The sequence below is a fragment of the Hyla sarda genome, unplaced genomic scaffold (genome assembly GCF_029499605.1).
Source record: "Hyla sarda isolate aHylSar1 unplaced genomic scaffold, aHylSar1.hap1 scaffold_560, whole genome shotgun sequence".
Classification (NCBI taxonomy): Eukaryota; Metazoa; Chordata; class Amphibia; order Anura; family Hylidae; genus Hyla; species Hyla sarda.
In genome coordinates this window covers 136781-152941 of record NW_026610572.1, presented here as the reverse complement: position 1 = coordinate 152941, position 16161 = coordinate 136781, and the positions used below count along the sequence as shown (strand labels likewise).

Below are 16161 nucleotides of genomic sequence, written 5' to 3'. Positions count from 1 at the left end.
CGGAGCCCCGACAGCCCGCGGGAAGGGGGCGTGTCGACCTCCGCACGAAGCGGCGGCCGACACGCCCCCTCAATACAACTCTATGGCAGAGCCGAAGCGCTGCCTTCGGCAATCTCCGGCTCTGCCATTGAGATGTATTGAGGGGGCGTGTCGGCCGCCGCCTCGTGCGGGGGTCGACACCCGCTATCTCGGAAGAGAGAGGGGGCCCCTTACAGAGAGATCGCGGGGGGCCCCAGCGGTCGGACCCCCCGCGATCTCAAACTTATCCCCTATCCTTAGGATAGGGGATAAGTTTTTCACCACTGGACTACCCCTTTAAGGCTTATACTAATGCGCCCTTTTATCTTATCGGGTAGTGTTAGGGTTTCACCTGTGAGGCCTGCTATAAATGAACCAACCAGGGTGGTGCTTGTAACCTGTCTCCCCCCTCCCATTGTACGTGTGCTTAGATTCACACTGGAGGTGACTGAGGAGCAATCTGCAAGTTGGGCCTATGGCTGCCGTAATTTGGTTCCTGGTTTTATTTATCTGGCCAGGTAGGTTAGTTGATAGGTCCCGCACCATTTGAGAAACCTTGGAGGTGGTGTGCGGGCTCAGGTGTGTCCTTCATATAAGGATATACTGGCTAATGTCTCAATTTTACATCAGTTTTGAGGGTTATCTAATGTCATTGTTTACATTAACCACAGCAGTGAAACCACATTGTGATCCATAGGTGCAGGTCCTCCACTCCAACGTAGGTGCACAACTGCACTTGGGGTGGAGCACCTTGTATCACATCAATATAAGTGTTTATCAATAATCTGCAGTCATTGATCTTGGACTCCATATTGTTGAGTGGATTAGGCAGTGGCTGAGTGACAGACAGAGGGTTGTAGTCAATGGAGAATATTCAGAACAAGGTCTTGTCACCAGTGGGGACCTCAGGGATCTGTACTGGGACCAATATTGTGTAATCTCTTCATTAGTAATATTACAGAAGGTCTCGATGGTTTTGGTCTTTTTGCTGATGACATAAAGATATGTAACAGGGTTGATGTTCCTGGAGGGATCCGCCAAATGGAAAAGGATTTAGGCAAACTAGAAGAATGGTCAGAACTCTGGCAACTGAAATGTAATGTGGATAAGTGCAAGATAATGCCCCTGGGGCAGAAAAACCCTCGGGCAGAATATAGATTATTTGACACAGCCCTGACCTCAGTATATAGAACATGTGACACAGTCCTGACCTCAGTATATAGAACATGTGACACAGTCCTGACCTCAGTATATAGATCATGTGACACAGTCCTGACCTCAGTATATAGATCATGTGACACAGTCCTGACCTCAGTATCTGAGGAAAGGGATTTAGGAGGAATTATTATAGAAGACTTAAAGGTAGGAAGACACGAGAGAAGTGCTCATGGATGTATAGGGAGAGGTATAAGCAATAGAGAGAAGTGCTCATGGATGTATAGGGAGAGGTACAAGCAGTAGAGAGAAGTGCTCATGGATGTATAGGGAGAGGTACAAGCAGTAGAGAGAAGTGCTCATGGATGTATAGGGAGAGGTACAAGCAGTAGAGAGAAGTGCTCATGGATGTAAAGGGAGAGGTACAAGCAGTAGAGAGAAGTGCTCATGGATGTAAAGGGAGAGGTACAAGCAGTAGAGAGAAGTGCTCATGGATGTATAGGGAGAGGTATAAGCAATAGAGAGAAGTGCTCATGGATGTATAGGGAGAGGTACAAGCAGTAGAGAGAAGTGCTCATGGATGTATAGGGAGAGGTACAAGCAGTAGAGAGAAGTGCTCATGGATGTATAGGGAGAGGTATAAGCAGTAGAGAGAAGTGCTCATGGATGTATAGGGAGAGGTATAAGCAGTAGAGAGAAGTGCTCATGGATGTATAGGGAGAGGTATAAGCAGTAGAGAGAAGTGCTCATGGATGTATAGGGAGAGGTATAAGCAGTAGAGAGAAGTGCTCATGGATGTATAGGGAGAGGTATAAGCAGTAGAGAGAAGTGCTCATGGATGTATAGGGAGAGGTATAAGCAGTAGAGAGAAGTGCTCATGGATGTATAGGGAGAGGTATAAGCAGTAGAGAGAAGTGCTCATGGATGTAAAGGGAGAGGTATAAGCAGTAGAGAGAAGTGCTCATGGATGTATAGGGAGAGGTATAAGCAGTAGAGAGAAGTGCTCATGGATGTATAGGGAGAGGTATAAGCAGTAGAGAGAAGTGCTCATGGATGTATAGGGAGAGGTATAAGCAGTAGAGAGAAGTGCTCATGGATGTAAAGGGAGAGGTATAAGCAGTAGAGAGAAGTGCTCATGGATGTATAGGGAGAGGTATAAGCAGTAGAGAGAAGTGCTCATGGATGTATAGGGAGAGGTATAAGCAGTAGAGAGAAGTGCTCATGGATGTATAAGGAGAGGTATAAGCAGTAGAGAGAAGTGCTCATGGATGTATAAGGAGAGGTATAAGCAGTAGAGAGAAGTGCTCATGGGTGTATAGGGAGAGCCTTGCTGCAGAAGTGGTCATGCAAATACAGTGGAGTTTAAAGACGCATGGCATAAGCATAAGGCTACCCTTCATATAAGATAGAGATAGGTATAAGGCTATCCTTCATATAAGATAGAGATAGGTATAAGGCTATCCTTCATATCAGACAGGGCCAGGGACTATTGATAGAATTCAGATTATTGGGCAGACTAGATGGGCCAAATGGTTCTTATCTGCCAACACATTCTATGTTTCTATAACCTAGAGGCACGCGAGGTATAACCTAGAGGCACGCGAGGTATATAGAGCTATAACCTAGTGGCACGCGAGGTATATAGAGGTATAACCTAGTGGCACGCGAGGTATATAGAGGTATAACCTAGAGGCACGCGAGGTATATAGAGGTATAACCTAGTGGCACGCGAGGTATATAGAGGTATAACCTAGTGGCACGCGAGGTATATAGAGGTATAACCTAGAGGCACGCGAGGTATATAGAGGTATAACCTAGAGGCACGCGAGGTATATAGAGGTATAACCTAGAGGCACGCGAGGTATATAGAGCTATAACCTAGAGACACGAGGTATATAAAGGTATAACCTAGAGACACGAGGTATTTAGAGCTATAACCTAGAGACACACGGTATATAGAGCTATAACCTAGAGACACACGGTATATAAAAAGGTATAACCTAGAGACACGCGAGGTATATAGGAGGTATAACCTAGAGACACGCGAGGTATAACCTAGAGACACGCGAGGTATAACCTAGAGACACGCGAGGTATATAGAGCTATAACCTAGAGACGCGAGGTATATAGAGCTATAACCTAGAGACACGAGGTATATAGAGCTATAACCTAGAGACACGAGGTATATAGAGCTATAACCTAGAGACACGAGGTATATAAAGGTATAACCTAGAGACACACAGTATATAGAGGTATAACCTAGAGACACACGGTATTTAGAGCTATTACCTAGAGACACACGGTATATAGAGCTATAACCTAGAGACACACGGTATATAGAGCTATAACCTAGAGACACGAGGTATATAGAGCTATAACCTAGAGACACGAGGTATATAGAGCTATAACCTAGAGACACGAGGTATATAAAGGTATAACCTAGAGACACACGGTATATAGAGCTATAACCTAGAGACACACGGTATATAGAGCTATAACCTAGAGACACACGGTATATAAAGGTATAACCTAGAGACACGCGAGGTATATAGAGGTATAACCTAGAGACACGCGAGGTATATAGAGGTATAACCTAGAGACACGCGAGGTATATAGAGGTATAACCTAGAGACACGCGAGGTATATAGAGGTATAACCTAGAGACACGCGAGGTATATAGAGGTATAACCTAGAGACACGCGAGGTATATAGAGGTATAACCTAGAGACACGCGAGGTATATAGAGGTATAACCTAGAGACACGCGAGGTATATAGAGGTATAACCTAGAGACACGCGAGGTATATAGAGGTATAACCTAGAGACACGCGAGGTATATAGAGGTATAACCTAGAGACACGCGAGGTATATAGAGGTATAACCTAGAGACACGCGAGGTATATAGAGGTATAACCTAGAGACACGCGAGGTATATAGAGGTAGAACCTAGAGACACGCGAGGTATATAGAGGTATAACCTAGAGACACGCGAGGTATATAGAGGTATAACCTAGAGACACGCGAGGTATATAGAGGTATAACCTAGAGACGAGGTATATAGAGCTATAACCTAGAGACACACGGTATATAAAGGTATATCATATCTACATTACATGGATATAATATAAAGATATTAGACAGATATTTATCTAATAATTCAGTAATACAGGATGTGGTCGTATCTATGTCCTGCTGTGTCCCCCCCCCCCATCTATGTCCTGCTGTGGCCCCCCCCCCCCCATCTATGTCCTGCTGTGGCCCCCCCCCCATCTATGTCCTGCTGTGTCCCCCCCCCCCATCTATGTCCTGCTGTGGCCCCCCCCCCCCCATCTATGTCCTGCTGTGGCCCCCCCCCCATCTATGTCCTGCTGTCCCCCCCCCCATCTATGTCCTGCTGTGTCCCCCCCCCATCTATGTCCTGCTGTGTCCCCCCCCCATCTATGTCCTGCTGTGTCCCCCCCCCCCATCTATGTCCTGCTGTGTCCCCCCCCCATCTATGTCCTGCTGTGTCCCCCCCCCCATCTATGTCCTGCTGTGTCCCCCCCCCATCTATGTCCTGCTGTGTCCCCCCCCATCTATGTCCTGCTGTGTCCCCCCCCCCCATCTATGTCCTGCTGTGTCCCCCCCCCCATCTATATCCTGCTGTGTCCCCCCCCCCCCATCTATATCCTGCTGTGGCCCCCATCTATGTCCTGCCCAGCAGACATTACCTGAATGGAGGGGCCCGGGCTCCTTCTGCTGCTGGACCTAAAGATCTTACTGAAGAAATCCATGATGTTCTCCTGAGCACAGTGTAATATAGAGGAGACTGTATAGAGTGCACAGTGTGTAATATAGAGGAGACTGTATATAGTGCACAGTGTGTTATATAGAGGAGGCTGTATATACTGTACAGTGTTATATAGAGGAGGCTGTCTACAGTGCACAGTGTGTTATATAGAGGAGGCTGTATAGAGTGCACAGTGTGTTATATAGAGGAGGCTGTATAGAGTGCACAGTGTGTTATATAGAGGAGGCTGTATATACTGTACAGTGTGTTATATAGAGGAGGCTGTATACAGTGCACAGCGTGTTATATAGAGGAGGCTGTATACAATGCACAGCGTGTTATATAGAGGAGGCTGTATAGAGTGCACAGCGTGTTATATAGAGGAGGCTGTATAGAGTGCACAGCGTGTTATATAGAGGAGGCTGTATAGAGTGCACAGCGTGTTATATAGAGGAGGCTGTATAGAGTGCACAGCGTGTTATATAGAGGAGGCTGTATAGAGTGCACAGCGTGTTATATAGAGGAGGCTGTATAGAGTGCACAGCGTGTTATATAGAGGAGGCTGTATAGAGTGCACAGCGTGTTATATAGAGGAGGCTGTATAGAGTGCACAGCGTGTTATATAGAGGAGGCTGTATAGAGTGCACAGCGTGTTATATAGAGGAGGCTGTATAGAGTGCACAGCGTGTTATATAGAGGAGGCTGTATAGAGTGCACAGCGTGTTATATAGAGGAGGCTGTATAGAGTGCACAGCGTGTTTGTTATATCAAGGAAGCCGGAGTTGCAAATTGTGCCGGAGATGATGCACATTGGCTGCCGGTGACATCTCCTCTCCCCCTGCTCTTCCTCCTCCTCCTCCTCCTCCCCCTGCTCTTCCTCCTCCTCCTCCCCCTGCTCTTCCTCCTCCTCCTCACATCCTGTATTAATCACTGTTTTACCTCTATACACAGAATATTGCAACATCCTAGAAATTCAATAAACAAGACAATATCTCCAGATAACTCACTGCTGTTTCCTCTGCACCGTGCATGGCTGGCTTCTGGAGCTGTGTGTCACGTGATCTGCACTGTGTGCTGCTGCCTTCTGGAGCTGTGTGTCATGTGATCTGCACCGTGTGCTGCTGCCTTCTGGAGCTGTGTGTCATGTGATCTGCACTGTGCATGGCTGCCTTCTGGAGCTGTGTGTCACGTGATCTGCACTGTGTGTTGTTGCCTTCTGGAGCTGTGTGTCATGTGATCTGCACTGTGTGCTGCTGCCTTCTGGAGCTGTGTGTCATGTGATCTGCACTGTGTGTTGTTGCCTTCTGGAGCTGTGTGTCATGTGATCTGCACTGTGTGCTGCTGCCTTCTGGAGCTGTGTGTCATGTGATCTGCACCGTGTGCTGCTGCCTTCTGGAGCTGTGTGTCATGTGATCTGCACTGTGTGCTGCTGCCTTCTGGAGCTGTGTGTCATGTGATCTGCACTGTGTGCTGCTGCCTTCTGAAGCTGTGTGTCATGTGATCTGCACTGTGTGCTGCTGCCTTCTGGAGCTGTGTGTCATGTGATCTGCACTGTGTGCTGCTGCCTTCTGGAGCTGTGTGTCATGTGATCTGCACTGTGCGCTGCTGCCTTCTGGAGCTGTGTGTCATGTGATCTGCACTGTGCGCTGCTGCCTTCTGGAGCTGTGTGTCACGTGATCTGCACTGTGTGCTGCTGCGTTCTGGAGCTGTGTGTCATGTGATCTGCACTGTGTGCTGCTGCCTTCTGGAGCTGTGTGTCATGTGATCTGCACTGTGCATGGCTGCCTTCTGGAGCTGTGTGTCATGTGATCTGCACTGTGTGCTGCTGCCTTCTGGACCTGTGTGTCATATGATCTGCACTGTGCACGGCTGCCTTCTGGAGCTGTGTGTCACGTGATCTGCACTGTGCGCTGCTGCCTTCTGGAGCTGTGTGTCATGTGATCTGCACTGTGTGCTGCTGCCTTCTGGAGCTGTGTGTCATGTGATCTGCACTGCGTGCTGCTGCCTTCTGGAGCTGTGTGTCATGTGATCTGCACTGTGCGCTGCTGCCTTCTGGAGCTGTGTGTCATGTGATCTGCACTGTGTGCTGCTGCCTTCTGGAGCTGTGTGTCATGTGATCTGCACTGTGCGCTGCTGCCTTCTGGAGCTGTGTGTTATGTGATCTGCACTAAGCGCTGCTGCCTTCTGGAGCTGTGTGTCACGTGATCTGCACTGTGTGCTGCTGCCTTCTGGAGCTGTGTGTCATGTGATCTGCACTGTGTGCTGCTGCCTTCTGGAGCTGTGTGTCATGTGATCTGCACTGTGCATGGCTGCCTTCTGGAGCTGTGTGTCATGTGATCTGCACTGTGTGCTGCTGCCTTCTGGACCTGTGTGTCATATGATCTGCACTGTGCACGACTGCCTTCTGGAGCTGTGTGTCATGTGATCTGCACTGTGCGCTGCTGCCTTCTGGAGCTGTGTGTCACGTGATCTGCACTGTGTGCTGCTGCCTTCTGGAGTTGTGTGTCATGTGATCTGCACTGTGCGCTGCTGCCTTCTGGAGCTGTGTGTCACGTGATCTGCAATGTTCGCTGCTGTGTGTCATGTGATCTGCACTGTGCGCTGCTGCCTTCTGGAGCTGTGTGTCATGTGATCTGCACTGTGCGCTGCTGCCTTCTGGAGCTGTGTGTTATGTGATCTGCACTGTGCGCTGCTGCCTTCTGGAGCTGTGTGTCACGTGATCTGCACTGTGTGCTGCTGCCTTCTGGAGCTGTGTGTCATGTGATCTGCACTGTGCGCTGCTGCCTTCTGGAGCTGTGTGTCACGTGATCTGCACTGTGTGCTGCTGCCTTCTGGAGTTGTGTGTCATGTGATCTGCAATGTTCGCTGCTGTGTGTCATGTGATCTGCACTGTGCGCTGCAGCCTTCTGGAGCTGTGTGTTATGTGATCTGCACTGTGCGCTGCTGCCTTCTGGAGCTGTGTGTCATGTGATCTGCACCGTGCACGGCTGCCTTCTGGAGCTGTGTGTCATGTGATCTGCACTGTGTGCTGCTGCCTTCTGGAGCTGTGTGTCATGTGATCTGCACCGTGCACGGCTGCCTTCTGGAGCTGTGTGTCATGTGATCTGCACTGTGTGCTGCTGCCTTCTGGAGCTGTGTGTCATGTGATCTGCACCGTGCACGGCTGCCTTCTGGAGCTGTGTGTCATGTGATCTGCACCGTGCGCTGCTGCCTTCAGGACCTGTGTGTCATGTGATCTGCACTGTGCACAGCTGCCTTCTGGAGCTGTGTGTCATGTGATCTGCACTGTGTGCTGCTGCCTTCTGGAGCTGTGTGTCATGTGATCTACACCGTGCACAGCTACCTTCTGGAGCTGTGTGTCATGTGATCTGCACTGTGCGCTGCTGCCTTCAGGACCTGTGTGTCATGTGATCTGCACTGTGCACAGCTGCCTTCTGGAGCTGTGTGTCATGTGATCTGCACTGTGTGCTGCTGCCTTCTGGAGCTGTGTGTCATGTGATCTGCACCGTGCACAGCTACCTTCTGGAGCTGTGTGTCATGTGATCTGCACTGTGTGCTGCTGCCTTCTGGAGCTGTGTGTCATGTGATCTGCACCGTGCACGGCTGCCTTCTGGAGCTGTGTGTCATGTGATCTGCACTGTGCATGGCTGCCTTCTGGAGCTGTGTGTCATGTGATCTGCACTGTGCGCTGCTGCCTTCTGGACCTGTGTGTCATGTGATCGGCACCGTGCACGGCTGCCTTCTGGAGCTGTGTGTCATGTGATCTGCACTATGTGCTGCTGCCTTCTGGAACTGTGTGTCATGTGATCTGCACCGTGCACGGTTGCCTTCTGGAGCTGTGTGTCATGTGATCTGCACTGTGCACAGCTACCTTCTGGAGCTGTGTGTCATGTGATCTGCACTGTGCGCTCCTGCCTTCTGGAGCTTTGTGTCATGTGATCTGCACCGTGCACGGCTGCCTTCTGGAGCTGTGTGTCATGTGATCTGCACCGTGCACGGCTGCCTTCTGGAGCTGTGTGTCATGTGATCTGCACTGTGTGCTGCTGCCTTCTGGAGCTGTGTGTCATGTGATCTGCACTGTGCATGGCTGCCTTCTGGAGCTGTGTGTCATGTGATCTGCACTGTGTGCTGCTGCCTTCTCTACCTGTGTGTCATGTGATCTGCACTGTGCGCTGCTGCCTTCTGGAGCTGTGTGTCATGTGATCTGCAATGTTCGCTGCTGTCTTCTGGAGCTGTGTGTTATGTGATCTGCACTGTGTGCTGCTGCCTTCTGGAGCTGTGTGTCATTTGATCTGCACTGTGTGCTGCTGCCTTCTCTAGCTGTGTGTCATTTGATCTGCACTGTGCGCTGCTGCCTTCTGGAGCTGTGTGTCATGTGATCTGCAATGTTCGCTGCTGTCTTCTGGAGCTGTGTGTTATGTGATCTGCACTGTGTGCTGCTGCCTTCTGGAGCTGTGTGTCATGTGATCTGCACTGTGCGCTGCTGCCTTCTGGAGCTGTGTGTCATGTGATCTGCACTGTGTGCTGCTGTCTTCTGGACCTGTGTGTCATGTGATCTGCACTGTGCACTGCTGCCTTCTGGAGCTGTGTGTCATGTGATCTGCACTGTGTGCTGCTGCCTTCTCTAGCTGTGTGTCATGTGATCTGTACTGTGCGTTGCTGCCTTCTGGAGCTGTGTGTCATGTGATCTGCACTGTGTGCTGCGGCCTTCTGGAGCTGTGTGTCATGTGATCTGCACCGTGCACGGCTGCCTTCTGGAGCTGTGTGTCATGTGATCTGCACTGTGCGCTGCTGCCTTCTGGAGCTGTGTATCATGTGATCTGCACCGTGCACGGTTGCCTTCTGGAGCTGTGTGTCATGTGATCTGCACTGTGTGCTGCTGCCTTCTCTAGCTGTATGTCATGTGATCTGCACTGTGCGCTGCTGCCTTCTGGACCTGTGTGTCATATGATCTGCACTGTGCGCTGCTGCCTTCTGGAGCTGTGTATCCTGTGATCTGCACTGTGTGCTGCTGCCTTCTGGAGCTGTGTATCATGTGATCTGCACCATGCACGGCTGCCTTCTGGAGCTGTGTGTCATGTGATCTGCACTGTGTGCTGCTGCCTTCTCTAGCTGTGTGTCATGTGTGTGTCATGTGATCTGCACTGTGCGCTCCTGCCTTCTGGAGCTGTGTGTCATGTGATCTGCACCGCGCACGGCTGTTTTCTGGAGCTGTGTGTCATGTGATCTGCACTGTGCGCGGCTGCCTTCTGGAGCTGTGTGTCATGTGATCTGCACTGTGTGCTGCTGTCTTCTGGAGCTGTATGTCGTGATCTGCACTGTGCGCTGCTGCCTTCTCTAGCTGTGTGTCATGTGATCTGCACTGTGCACGGCTGCCTTCTGGAGCTGTGTGTCATGTGATTTGCACTGTGTGCTGCTGCCTTCTGGAGCTGTGTGTCATGTGATCTGCACTGTGCATGGCTGCCTTCTGGAGCTGTGTGTCATGTGATCTGCACTGTGCACTGCTGCCTTCTGGAGCTGTGTGTCATGTGATCTGCAATGTTCGCTGCTGTCTTCTGGAGCTGTGTGTCATGTGAGCTGCACTGTGCGCTGCTGCCTTCTGGACCTGTGTGTCATGTGATCTGCACTGTGCGCTTCTGCCTTCTGAAGCTGTGTGTCTTGTGATCTGCACCGTGCACGGCTGCCTTCTGGAGCTGTGTGTCATGTGATCTGCACTGTGTGCTGCTGCCTTCTTGAGCTGTGTGTCATGTGATCTGCACTGTGCGCTGCTGCCTTCTCTAGCTGTGTGTCATGTGATCTGCACTGTGCTTGGCTGCCTTCTGGAGCTGTGTGTCATGTGATCTGCACTGTGCACGGCTACCTTCTGGAGCTGTGTGTCATGTGATCTGCACTCTGCGCTGCTGCCTTTAGGACCTGTATGTCATGTGATCTGCACTGTGCACGGCTACCTTCTGGAGCTGTGTGTCATGTGATCTGCACTGTGTGCTGCTGCCTTCTGGAGCTGTGTGTCATGTGATCTGCACTGTGCGCTGCTGCCTTCTGGAGCTGTGTGTCATGTGATCTGCACTGTATGCTGCTGCCTTCTGGAGCTGTGTGTCATGTGATCTTCACTGTGCGCTGCTGCCTTCTGAAGCTGTGTGTCATGTGATCTGCACCGTGCACGGCTGCCTTCTGGAGCTGTGTGTCATGTGATCTGCACTGTGTGCTGCTGCCTTCTGGAGCTGTGTGTCATATGATCTGCACTGTGTGCTGCTGCCTTCTGGAGCTGTGTGTCATGTGATCTGCACTGTGTGCTGCTGCCTTCTTTAACAGTGTATCATGTGATCTGCACCGTGCACGGCTGCCTTCTGGAGCTGTGTGTCATTTGATCTGCACTGTGTGCTGCTGCCTTCTGGAGCTGTGTGTCATGTGATCTGCACTGTGTGCTGTTGCCTTCTGGAGCTGTGTGTCATGTGATCTGCACTGTGCATGGCTGCCTTCTGGAGCTGTGTGTCATATGATCTGCACTGTGCATGGCTGCCTTCTGGAGATGTGGGTCATGTGATCTGCACAATGCGCTGCTGCCTTCTGGACCTGTGTGTCATGTGATCTGCACAATGCGCTGCTGCCTTCTGGACCTGTGTGTCATGTGATCTGCACTGTGTGCTGCTGCCTTCTGGAGCTGTGTGTCATGTGATCTGCACTGTGCGCTGCTGCCTTCTCTAGCTGTGTGTCATATGATCTGCACTGTGTGCTGCTGCCTTCTGGAGCTGTGTGTCATATGATCTGCACTGTGCGCTGCTGCCTTCTGGACCTGTGTGTCATGTGATCTGCACTGTGCGCTGCTGCCTTCTCTAGCTGTGTGTCATATGATCTGCACTGTGTGCTGCTGCCTTCTGGAGCTGTATGTCATGTGATCTGCACTGTGTGCTGCTGCCTTCTGGAGCTGTGTGTCATGTGATCTGCACTGTGCATAGCTGCCTTCTGGAGATGTGGGTCATGTGATCTGCACAATGCGCTGCTGCCTTCTGGACCTGTGTGTCATGTGATCTGCACTGTGTGCTGCTGCCTTCTGGAGCTATGTGTCATGTGATCTGCACTGTGCATGGCTGCCTTCTGGACATGTGTGTCATGTGATCTGCACTGTGCGCTGCTGCCTTCTGGAGCTGTGTGTCACGTGATCTGCACTGTGTGCTGCTGCCTTCTGGAGTTGTGTGTCATGTGATCTGCACTGTGCGCTGCTGCCTTCTGGAGCTGTGTCATGTGATCTGGACTGTGTGCTGCTGCCTTCTGGAGCTGTGTGTCATATGATCTGCACTGTGCGCTGCTTCCTTCTGGACCTGTGTGTCATATGATCTGCACTGTGCGCTGTTGCCTTCTGGAGCTGTGTCATGTGATCTGCACGGTGTGCTGCTGCCTTCTGGAGCTGTGTGTCATGTGATCTGCACTGTGCGCTGCTGCCTTCTCTAGCTGTGTGTCATGTGATCTGCACTGTGCTTTGCTGCCTTCTGGAGCTGTGTGTCATGTGATCTGCACTGTGCACGGCTACCTTCTGGAGCTGTGTGTCATGTGATCTGCACTCTGCGCTGCTGCCTTCAGGACCTGTATGTCATGTGATCTGCACTGTGCACGGCTACCTTCTGGAGCTGTGTGTCATGTGATCTGCACTGTGCACGGCTACCTTCTGGAGCTGTGTGTCATGTGATCTGCACTGTGCACGGCTGCCTTCTGGAGCTGTGTGTCATGTGATCTGCACTGTGTGCTGCTGCCTTCTGGAGCTGTGTGTCATGTGATCTGCACTGTGCGCTGCTGCCTTCTGGAGCTGTGTGTCATGTGATCTTCACTGTGCGCTGCTGCCTTCTGAAGCTGTGTGTCATGTGATCTGCACCGTGCACGGCTGCCTTCTGGAGCTGTGTGTCATGTGATCTGCACTGTGTGCTGCTGCCTTCTGGAGCTGTGTGTCATATGATCTGCACTGTGTGCTGCTGCCTTCTGGAGCTGTGTGTCATATGATCTGCACTGTGTGCTGCTGCCTTCTGGAGCTGTATGTCATGTGATCTGCACTGTGTGCTGCTGCCTTCTGGAGCTGTGTGTCATGTGATCTGCACTGTGCATGGCTGCCTTCTGGAGCTGTGTGTCATGTGATCTGCACTGTGCATGGCTGCCTTCTGGAGCTGTGTGTCATGTGATCTGCACTGTGCATGGCTGCCTTCTGGAGATGTGGGTCATGTGATCTGCACAATGCGCTGCTGCCTTCTGGACCTGTGTGTCATGTGATCTGCACTGTGTGCTGCTGCCTTCTGGAGCTGTGTGTCATGTGATCTGCACTGTGCGCTGCTGCCTTCTGGAGCTGTGTGTCATGTGATCTTCACTGTGCGCTGCTGCCTTCTGAAGCTGTGTGTCATGTGATCTGCACCGTGCACGGCTGCCTTCTGGAGCTGTGTGTCATGTGATCTGCACTGTGTGCTGCTGCCTTCTGGAGCTGTGTGTTATATGATCTGCACTGTGTGCTGCTGCCTTCTGGAGCTGTGTGTCATATGATCTGCACTGTGTGCTGCTGCCTTCTGGAGCTGTATGTCATGTGATCTGCACTGTGTGCTGCTGCCTTCTGGAGCTGTGTGTCATGTGATCTGCACTGTGCATGGCTGCCTTCTGGAGCTGTGTGTCATGTGATCTGCACTGTGTGCTGCTGCCTTCTGGAGCTGTGTGTCATGTGATCTGCACTGTGCATGGCTGCCTTCTGGAGCTGTGTGTCATGTGATCTGCACTGTGCATGGCTGCCTTCTGGAGATGTGGGTCATGTGATCTGCACAATGCGCTGCTGCCTTCTGGACCTGTGTGTCATGTGATCTGCACTGTGTGCTGCTGCCTTCTGGAGCTGTGTGTCATGTGATCTGCACTGTGCATGGCTGCCTTCTCTAGCTGTGTGTCATATGATCTGCACTGTGCGCTGCTGCCTTCTGGACCTGTGTGTCATGTGATCTGCACTGTGCGCTGTTGCCTTCTGGAGCTGTGTGTCATGTGATCTGCACTGTGTGCTGCTGCCTTCTGGAGCTGTGTATCATGTGATCTGCAATGTTCGCTGCTGTCTTCTGGAGCTGTGTGTCATGTGATCTGCACTGTGCGCTGCTGCCTTCTGGACCTGTGTGTCATGTGATCTGCACTGTATGCTGCTGCCTTCTGGAGCTGTGTGTCATGTGATCTGCACTGTGCGTTGCTGCCTTCTGGAGCTGTATGTCATGTGATCTGCACTTTGTGCTGCTGCCTTCTGGAGCTGTGTGTCATATGATCTGCACTGTGCATGGATGTCGGTGACCCGGTACTGGACCTGGTCCTGTACCTTAGTCGTGGGTCCCCACAGTCAGAGTTTCTCCATGCTGATAGGGTTCTCTTGGTGGATTAACCCCTAGTCGCCTCCTAATGTCATTAAAACTGTATATATTTAATATATTTTATTATAGTGTAATTAATGTACAGGACCTTAGGTCATGTGATATTTAATCATTCTGTTATGCTAAGGTTAAGGACCTTTGGGTCATGTGATAGGTCATGTGATGTACCATAATGAGTTGTACTACGACTGACAGGTTTGGGGACCAATAAGCTTTGATCCTGCCCCTTCAGTATATAAGGGCGCTGTATCCAATAATCGCTCTCTTTCCCTTGGGATCTCCAAGAAAGCAGATCTGTTATCGCAGTGACAAGACGATCTAGGCCGAAGCCTCCACTTCACTCCTCTAAACCGTGAGTTAATCCAACTCCATCCTACCAAATCCTACGTGACTACTGAACCTAAACATACCCCTAAATTCAGTGGAACAGCGTACAAAAGGAATCAAAGCTTATTTCCTACAAAGTCCCAGCCAACCTGTGAGGAGCCTAAATTCCGGTCCTCTTGTAAAGCCTTTTGTTAATTGCATCCTGCATAAAATCTGCAGTAAAGTTATTTCAAGGTTATTGCAATTCCGGCTGTGGACAATCCTTTATTCCTCCCTATTGTTCCTGGGATGGGTGGCTGTAGGATATATATATATATATATATATATATATATATACTGTATATACAGAGGAACCCGCACCCTCGCGTCATGACAATCAAGAGTTAATCCTATACACAGCAATACTACATTGCAACACCCCTGTTCAACCCTACACCCCCCAAGCTACTACATAGCTTTTTGGCGTCTTACGAACAGGATACGGGTGTGTGCCTACAGCTGTTGCCACCATTAAAGTGTACTTTCCCATTAAGAACTGTGATTAATGTACTGTGAAAAGATTTCGCAAGCCGCAAATAACTGTGCGCACACAAGTGAACGGGACTGTGCTTATATTACTGTGTGTAAGAAGTGCGCACGAAAAGTAAGGGGGGAGGCGAAGGTTACAGCGGAGTTACAATCCCCACCAGACGGGGTTAAAGTCAGCGCCAGGCCTTCCCGCGTGCGATCCAGCAGCTCCGCCCACCGAGGTCTCCGAAGCCACGGCGGCCATTTTGGTGGAGCCTCAGACAGAAATCCTGCATAAAGGTGCAGTCAGCGTAGCTAAAAAGCGAAAAGTGCTGCAGCAATCTAAAGCTCTTAAAGAGCCAGTACACTATGAAGCTCTCAGGTGTCAGATCGCTGCGCTCAAGTCTTATATCAAAGCACTCAAGTTCCCAGTCATCGCACTCAAGTTCCAGATCGACGCACTCAAATTCGAGATAAGAGCACAGATGCTTCATTTAAAGGGCCCACGCACCTAAGCTTCATTTCAAGGGCTAACGCACTAAGTTAAGATGTCGGCACCTACGGCACCAGGCCCACCTGCAGCACCTTCACCACCCCCTTCTCCTGCGACCCCGCCAGAGGGGTCACCACAACAAGCAAGAAGGATGCTGCCTGCTTCACCTCCGGCTCAGCGGCTTAACTTGGGAGCTCCTGTAGCCGCACCTGTCTTGCTGGGGACACACTGGGGAGCACAATAATAATGGGCGCCGGATCACCAGACACATGGTATGGCAGACCCACGGGGGAGCGCAATAATAATGGGTGCCGGATCATCGGACATGTGGTATGGCGGACATACGGGGGAGCACAATAATAATGGGTGCCGGATCACCGGACATGTGGTATGGCGGACATACGGGGGAGCACAATAATAATGGGTGCCGGATCACCGGACATGTGGTATGGCGGACATACGGGGGAGCGCAATATGAATGGGCGCCGGATCACCGGACATGTGGTATGGCGGACATACGGG

General features: G+C 50.9%; 2 protein-coding genes across 5 annotated transcripts in view; one reads left to right on the top strand and one right to left on the bottom strand.

Annotated features, from left to right (window-relative positions):
• The window catches only part of LOC130339929 (glucose-6-phosphate 3-dehydrogenase-like), a 75007-nt gene extending 69975 nt beyond the window's left edge, over nt 1-5032 (bottom strand). The window contains exon 1 of the mRNA XM_056554115.1: nt 4883-5032. Coding sequence (XP_056410090.1) covers nt 4883-4945 — 63 coding nt within the window. The 5' untranslated portion in view covers nt 4946-5032. The remainder of the gene's footprint in view (nt 1-4882) is intronic.
• The window catches only part of LOC130339927 (uncharacterized), a 38572-nt gene that overhangs the window by 3881 nt on the left and 18530 nt on the right, over nt 1-16161 (top strand). The window contains exon 1 of one of the 4 annotated variants that reach the window (XR_008880155.1): nt 14343-14664. The exons of 1 other annotated variant lie outside the window; for it this stretch is intronic. The gene's annotated coding sequence lies outside the window, so the exon portion shown is untranslated. 2 more of the 4 variants (XM_056554110.1, XM_056554112.1) reach the window with 2 other exon arrangements.